The 8,087-nt window shown below is 36.8% G+C and overlaps 1 protein-coding gene across 1 annotated transcript in view; it reads right to left on the bottom strand.

Moving 5' to 3' along the window:
* The window catches only part of FARS2 (phenylalanyl-tRNA synthetase 2, mitochondrial), a gene marked incomplete at its 3' end in the record, with an annotated part of 85,221 nt that overhangs the window by 61,271 nt on the left and 15,863 nt on the right, over nt 1-8,087 (bottom strand). The window contains exon 3 of the mRNA XM_010085773.1: nt 6,455-6,586. Within this exon, the coding sequence (XP_010084075.1) occupies nt 6,455-6,586 (132 nt within the window). The remainder of the gene's footprint in view (nt 1-6,454; nt 6,587-8,087) is intronic.

The following is an 8,087-nucleotide window of genomic DNA, read 5'->3' as shown; positions in this document are numbered from 1 at the left end:
CCCACCCCTTCCTGGCTAAAAAGAGAAAAAAAAAAAAAAAAAAAAAAAAAAAGAAAAAAGAGATTAAGACTGTAAGTATCAATGTTGTTTTCTGATGGAGAAGGTAGAAAAATCTACATAAATCAGGAAAGTCTTACCAACTCCTCTTACTGATAGACTAAATACAGCTGCCTTCATGATGCATAATCTTAGGAAACAAGAATTTAACCTTTGCTCCTACCCAGAGCTGAATGGCTGAGCGTGCTGCCAGGATGTTTCAAACCACCAGCCAGCAATCACAAGCAATCATTTCCAGTAGACATTGTACCAAAACCTCCCTTCATTTGCCAACTCAAGGCTCATTAAAGTTCATCAGAGCAAAATTAAGATTCATCAGAAAAGGAAAAGAGAAGGCAAAGTCTTTATGCCAGTGTACAAAGTCACTGTATGCCCACAGCCTGAACATTACACCCTGACCTCCTACAGCAGAAACCTGGTGAAGATGCAGACAGGAGTGATCACGACCACCAGAACATAGGGATCAGCTCCCACGCAGGAAGCGACTCTCTGACCAGGACCCTTCAGCCTGGAAAAAAAGCCAGTGACGAGAGTTACAATTGAGATGTAAACAAATCCTGAGTGGCTTAAAGAAGGAAAAAGAAACAGCTGCCCACTGTCTCTTCTTGCATGAGAGAGAAGCTCTAACTGTAACTTGTTGGTCAAAACAGAAGAGAAGTATTTCCTCATGCAAGTTAAATTATGCAATTTCTTGCTAGAAGACACCGCAGATAGTAAAAGTTTACCAGGACTCAAAACCACTTCAAGAAACGAATGGAAGAATATTCCACAATGAGTACTCAAAACAAACTCTTTTCCATTTTCAGCTCAGGAAAAGGACAGCTGCAGGAGCGTACCAGGGAAGGATCAGCATAATTATGCCTGTTCTACTCAACTTTAGGCACCTGCTTTGGATGCCATCATGATACAGGGATACAAGGATGTCCTGGACTTTTGTTTGATCTGATGGTGCCATCCCTAGTTCAAAAACATCATAAGTCTCAAAAAAAACAAAAAAAAAAAAAAAAAAAGGGAATTATCTTTTATAGGTTTTTTTTTTTTCATTTTCTTTGTGGGTTTGGGGTTTTTTGAGGGGAAGTTGTTTCTTTGTTTGGGGTTTGTTTTGTTTTGGTTTTAAATGACTGGGGTTTATAGTCTCTTGGTTTGCAAGTAAACTCTAGTCCAATTTTCTTGCTTCCGTCCCCAGCTAACATATTCTGCAACACTGAGCACTGAGAACATTGCCATTGATTTCAATCAGCAAAGGATCACACCCTAACTGCTTCCAATTTCACAGGTACTAAGCAACAGTATGTGATCACAGCCTCTGAGTAAGTGATGTCCTGTATTCAAAGGTTCAAATCATATAACTCCATATGGACCTGGGAGCTTCGGCACTGACAAATGAACAACAGCTTTGCAAATCTTGGATAACAAACACCTGAAGCACAGAAATATGATACGTGCTATTAATTGACATTAGTTCTACTGAACTATAAAATTTCCTTATATCCTCATCGTGGAGCTAAAACTGAGAGTACTTGGTACTATACTGTAAAGTTTCCATATTTTCCCCAGTGTTAACCAAAGTAAAAATAACTTTTCTTTGTATCAAAATACATACACAACGTTCCTATTAAAGTTATGTATTCAGGTACAGTTTAAGATGAAAAACAAAGCACACATAAAAATGGAAAGTTAAACAGTACAATTTGTTAGATTTTATGCTTCTTACTGAACACTGATTATAATAGTGATCTTCTATGTTCGCATTATACCAAATCATTGTTCTAGTTTAGCACCATCAGCCTTAGGGGAACATGTAACATCATTCCTTACAATTCAGTGCATCTTTGCAGTACTGCATACTTTTTCAACAATTATATAAAAACAATGACATATATGTTTTTCTTTTAATAACAGCAACTATCATTGTTAAAAAATAAGTAAATAACACCATACTCTCCGTTTTGTTAGTAGCAGAAGACTTTCCTGCGTGCAAATATCTCTTTAAAAATACTCAATAGCTGGATTTGCTTTAATGGAAATGGTACTTCCAGCTTTTATCAAATTTTGTTTGGTCATCCACACACCAAGACAACAGAAACTTTGCTTGCTGTTAACATAGAAAATCTGGATGGTTCAGAAGACTGGATCATCCCCACTACCCACTGAATGACTAAGAATGAGGCTGGCTATCCCTCCCTGGGCAAATCCTGATCTGGTCTAACATTTTAAGAATGTGAAATTTCAAGGGTGAGATAAAGCACTATGGAAGTCCATGCATGACAAAGTTGCAACACAAAGTGCTGGTTTGCTCTGTTGCCTCTCATATCTGGGTTCTTTATGAGACCTGTGCTGTGGAGATCTATGTCAAAAACTAGAAATCTAGTTTGTTAAGAAGCATGCAGGAAAAAAAAAAAAAAGAAAAAAAAAGGAGGGCCACAGAGACTCTTCACAAACCTCAAAAGGAAAAAAAACAAGCCGACTAAGAAAGCAGGTGATGAAGAGTACTATCAGTACGTTTGAACATATTTGACAATTTTTCTGTATAACCATTGCATTTCTATTTACATGTACTAAATATCTGTACCACCTTCTATTTAAAAGTTGTTGAAAGCAAAGAAAGACTCCTCCTAAAACATAAGGCAGCACAAAAAAAAAAAAAAATCAAAATAATATTGTCTTTTAGAAAATAACATTTTATGCTGATTGCATGGGGCATTAAAGCTACAATAGAATTCTTCACTTAAGACTAAAAAAATCTTACTATGATCTGTCAATATCTTCAAAATTCACTGTATGAGGAGGTTAACCTCCAAGGAACTATATAGTAGGGTTATTTTGGGCAGGGAGCCATCATTATAAGACCTACCAGTCCAAGAGAAACTTCTGCCAATATAAAGAAACAGCTGCTTGTGTCATGGACCTTGTATTTTCATCCCTCCACAAGACTTCAGTTCTTCTGCATCTTTGTTATGTTTCATAGGTATTCATAGATGAATATATATTTTTTCAACAACACAAAAATGAAAAAAAAAATTCTGTGCTGAAGCATCTTGACTGTTTAAATTCTAACCACCACAGATAATCAGGCACATCCAACTTCTGCTTTGAGTAACTGTTTCTCATAAACCTCATTGCCTCATAACCCCGTCTTTCATATTCAATGACTAACACACGAAATGAAAGGACTTGAGGATTTTGAAGGTAAAAGCCCTCTTCCCTTCAAAAAACAGTCTTATGGAAGGAAAAGGAATGTCTGTCAGCAAACATTACATTTCAGAGATAGATTTTTAATAGTAATTATCAAGCAAAAAATACCCATATCACAAAAATCCTAAACTGCAAGAAAGGTTATAGGCTTAAAAAAAACACCAAACAATTTCTGCAAACTGATCAGTTTCTTCAGTTTCTAATGAGCAAGCTGTGCAGTACACCACTAAAAGATCTTGGTGAACTGGCACACCAAGAGTGAAATATTTCTTTAGCACCAGCTTAGCCAGCCAAAAAATGAGTAACATTTCTCTTTTTCATTCAGTCCTACTTCAGTTTTCTTCTGGCAGAGCCCTTCAGGGGACTGAGACAGGAATGGGAAGTCTGCAGTGCCCATTACAGACATCTGACATAGAAGAGACAGAGCATCTAGGTTTAGGCACCAGCGTTTACACCCTCATCAGAAGGTGTAGGTCTGTGGTGTGAGTCAGCGCTCTGAGGTTAGATGCTTTCAGGTTGGGCAATGGCATACTGATCTGTAGTTAAGGAATGTTGTTATCAGTGAACAAATAGTGGGGCTAAAAAAACCCCTAACAAAACAACAACAACAACAAAAAAAAAACCAAAACCCACAACATAGTGTTTTTCTGAGTAGTTCAGCTCAACTGCTTTTGCCTGGAAATATCCATTGACTGAAAATAACACTGGCTCCTGTAAAGATGAACAGGCAGGACTAGGAACAAAAAGCACAAGGACAGAGCTATTGGGAAGTCACAGGCCTCCTTCCCAAGTTTGATGAAGTTCCTAGTCCTTGCTGATCTGCACTGGTTTAAAATGGAAGGCTTTAAAACTGAAACTTTGGTGTTTCAAAGACATTTAGGGGCATAGGACCAGAGTAATATCCATTGATTATGGATACTGGAGGCATTAAGGATACTTTAAAGGTAAAATAAAATAAACTATTAAAAAACTACTGCTGTTCACATGTGGGATGGCTTTGGAAGGCACTTGAGTTCTGCTCGCAAAAAAAAAGATGAAGGAGGTTGGACAAAAAATTTTCACCCTCATCCTTCTCCACAGAGAATCTCCTTTCTGCACTTGTGTATTTTCAATTTTTGGTAAAAGCTGCTTGCTGCCAAAACACACTCAAAAAAACAAAAAAAAAAATCTATGGATTAGTAATAGCAAATTTGGCATCACCCTAAATAGATGCAAGTTGGCATGCCAGGAACCTACTGGGATTTTCAACTGTTGCAGAAGAGGATTAAAAAGGATATTCTGCACAACAGTAAGCAGGGAAGACTGGTGTTTGACTCTTTACCTGACTGGAAGTGTGAACCGCTTTGTCCTCATTGTTACTTTAAACCAAATAGGCTAATTGTTAGCCAACATAATTATTAGCCACACTTTTTCTTCACTTGTGGTAAACAGATTCCAATGCTTCAATAAAATGACAATGAGATACATTACATACTTAGCTTTCATAGCCAAGGGTTTTTGCAGAGCTACTGGAGGGAGCAGAAAAACAAAGCTGTGGCTATATAAAGTCCAGTTCTCTCTAAATGAAGTTAGAAATGATTGGCATTTCCACAGCTGAGTTTGTACCCTCTAAAAATATCTTGCTAATAAATGAAATATCTTTTTTTTTGGTTTGTTTTAATAATATAAATCTAAGCGTCATTCAAAAGCTAGACTTGAGTTACTGAATTCATGAGTTCTTGTGAGATTAGAATTACAGTGACTGGTTAGGAGAGTTTTGGTCCAGATAGGATATAATTTTCAAGACCATAATTCAGAAAGGTGAGAAAAAGCTGAGGCAGAGTAAATTTAAAACTTGACCACTGTAGAAACCATTGGTGTTTCAGGCACATTCATTCACATACATGCGCACAAACACATTTAGTAAACGTTTTGAGGCCACAGTTTACCTCTTCTCACATACATTAAAGGAACCTAAGCATTAAGAATTGTGCAACATAAAAGCTTTTCAAGAAGAAAGTCTGGTGTGTTACATCAGATGGAAATTATATTATACAGTAGTCTTTTACTTCTGAGGCTGATCAGAAGCTGTGTTATATTTACCACACGCGGAACATAATAACCTGAGGAAGAATCTTAGCATAAACCATTAACCCATTGGGGTGAAACTCTGGAAGAGCATTTATCTTTTTAAAAGGAAAATGATCACATTAAAATACATGCAAACCTTGAGGAAAACAAGCAGTGACAAGTAACTGAGGCCAAAATTGAGCCATTCACAGCTGTCGGACTTCAACAGAAAGAATTTTGATCACATGAAAATACAACAATATCTTAGGAAAAGAACTGCAAAAAAAAAAATCAACTGAGTATAACTTGGCTATCTGAAAGTACGCTTGTGAGAATTAAACAGATCATATTCCAAAAGGCTCCCATGTCTAATAAACAGTACTGGAAGACACTGAACAACAGAGTTCTGAGCACATGCCGTCTGCCCTGTGCTTACAAACAATTGCTTATTCTCAGATAATGAAAAAACAAGCATGTAAAATTCTCTACATAAAAATAAACAGAAAAAAACCACCAATTTCTCCTCTCCTTTTGTACTTATGTCTAAGTTTTAGAAAGAAAAATAATCAGGTGAAATTGCTCTGTAATATTTTCGATTAAATCAATGATGTTGCTCTTAATGCAGTTTACCACCTCATAAATAACCAACCTGAGGAGAAAAGACACAAAACAAAACAAAAAAGCAATCTACCATCTACCTAGTGACCAAATAGCAATATGAAAGATATCACATTCCTCTTTCTATACTTTAAAGATATAAGAGAAATCTGATATTCCAAATATTAGGGGATGATATTTGCTTATAATACTTTTAAATCATAACTATGATTGCACTTGACATCTCTTGGAAGAGAAAAAAACCACACACTTTAATTCATCAGCTTCTCTTTTAAGGCTGACATCAGTCTACCTCCTTACTGCACAAAATAAAAGTCGGGCTTTCTGGTTGCAGGCTCCAGATTGCTTGCTGAATTGCTACCCTCAAATCACAGCATGCAAGGGCTGCATCTACCTGAGGACTATTTGTGGCAGCTGTCTCAAACAGAGATGTCTGTGGTCAGCAGGGGAGAAGGGGGCTTTTCAGACTGTGAAGCTGATTGCACTGGAAGTGTTTGCTAATAGAGATGTCAATGAAGTAAAGGAGTTTCAGTACCTGAGTTAACTAGCTGTTGCTCCATGACTCCGCAGCCCAGGACCTCCATCCATTCTCCTTGGAAGTAGATCTCCATCTCAAAGGAAGGGTGAGTAAATGGGAAGTAGCAGTCTACCCATCTGACTTGCAGTCCTGTAGCAGTGTTTAAAAAATAAAATATGAAGTGAGTATGCTTAAAAGGCCACCCCTCCAATCATCTGTAAAGCTTGCCCTTCAACTAATGACACCAATTACAGCAATCCAGAGAAAACAAATAGCAACAAACTAATTTACAACACTTGTGCAAGGCGATAAATCTTAAAACTTGTGGAAAAAAATGACCATGTCTTTTCTAGTACGAAAAATGCTTCGTGCAATTCAAGCACCCTTTGAAACCAAATCAATCATTTGTCAAACTCTAGCAACCACCTGGCATCGAACAAAAATGAGCCAAGATCATAGGAAAGTCAGTAATTTTGTTATTCTTTACATCAGGAAATTACTAACTGCTCCTCACAGAACAGCTGAGTCTTTAATTTTTACCTAGTATTATATGGATAAGCAAGGCAAGTACTTTTTTTTCATTAGAACCTATTTAAAATACAAAGCTATTTTTTCTGTGTATGTTTAAATGCGAAAGTTAAAAATAGGTATTAATACACAAAAATATAAAAAAATATATATACAGACTTGCACATTAAGGTATCCTATATACTAACACACACGGAGTACTCTGGACTCAGGAGACAAGAGTTTAACTTTGTGTGGATGTGAAGTGTAAAAGGTGCCACTGGGTAACTCTCCCTCCCCCCTGTACCTCTGAAGCACCACTGCACAGAGCGAGGAAACCCCTGGCAGCTCAGAGCAGCGGAGCCAGAAGAGGGCAAGGTCTACAGGGCTGCCAAAAGCAGAGGTGTTGTCAAGGTCCTCATTATATTTGATGAGTTTTAGTTCTTGTAATCTTTTACATAAGCTTTGTTTTGCTAAATAATTTTTTCTAGCCATTAGGCACCAGGGGAAAAAAAAAAAGTCTTGGAAACACGAACCATAAAAACTCAAAATAGAATTGAACTGTGAATTCCGTGGGCTAATGCCTTAATTCCAAACCCATCTTTCTCTCCAATTAAGCCAAATGCTAATCAGCATTAGGATCATTAACAACCAGGCAGGTCCAGTTTTGAAAATAAGGGGCAGAGCAAAGATTGTTTGGATGTCTGTAACTGTTAACACCCCTGGTTTGATTTTCAGGCTTTTTGGGGGGCTGTTTTATAAATGGACCTTAAAACATGAAATTGCATGATTTATCCAGAGAGTTTTTCTAATTAAAACATTTTCTGTAGCCTTGAGGATTAGATTGTCTTTGATTACTTCTGAAACATTATATTACCGAAACAGTAAATTACAACAAAAGCATACATACATAGCCAAAACATAAAATACCTAATAGTTATGGGGAACTTTTCTTGATGGTATTAACTTTTACAGGGAGAGGCAGGTTTCAAAATACACACATTGGTACTTCTAGATGTTCTTTTCTCTCTTAAAAGAAAATAACCCAGCTCAGTAAGTTATATAAATGATAAAAAAGTGTTTTGATAATTTTACACACAGAACTCAGAGAACTAGAAGAAATAGCAATTATACCATTCATAAC

This window comes from Pterocles gutturalis, unplaced genomic scaffold, assembly GCF_000699245.1.
Source record: "Pterocles gutturalis isolate BGI_N339 unplaced genomic scaffold, ASM69924v1 scaffold20830, whole genome shotgun sequence".
NCBI lineage: Eukaryota > Metazoa > Chordata > Aves > Pterocliformes > Pteroclidae > Pterocles > Pterocles gutturalis.
This window is presented reverse-complemented; position numbering and strand designations above follow the sequence as displayed.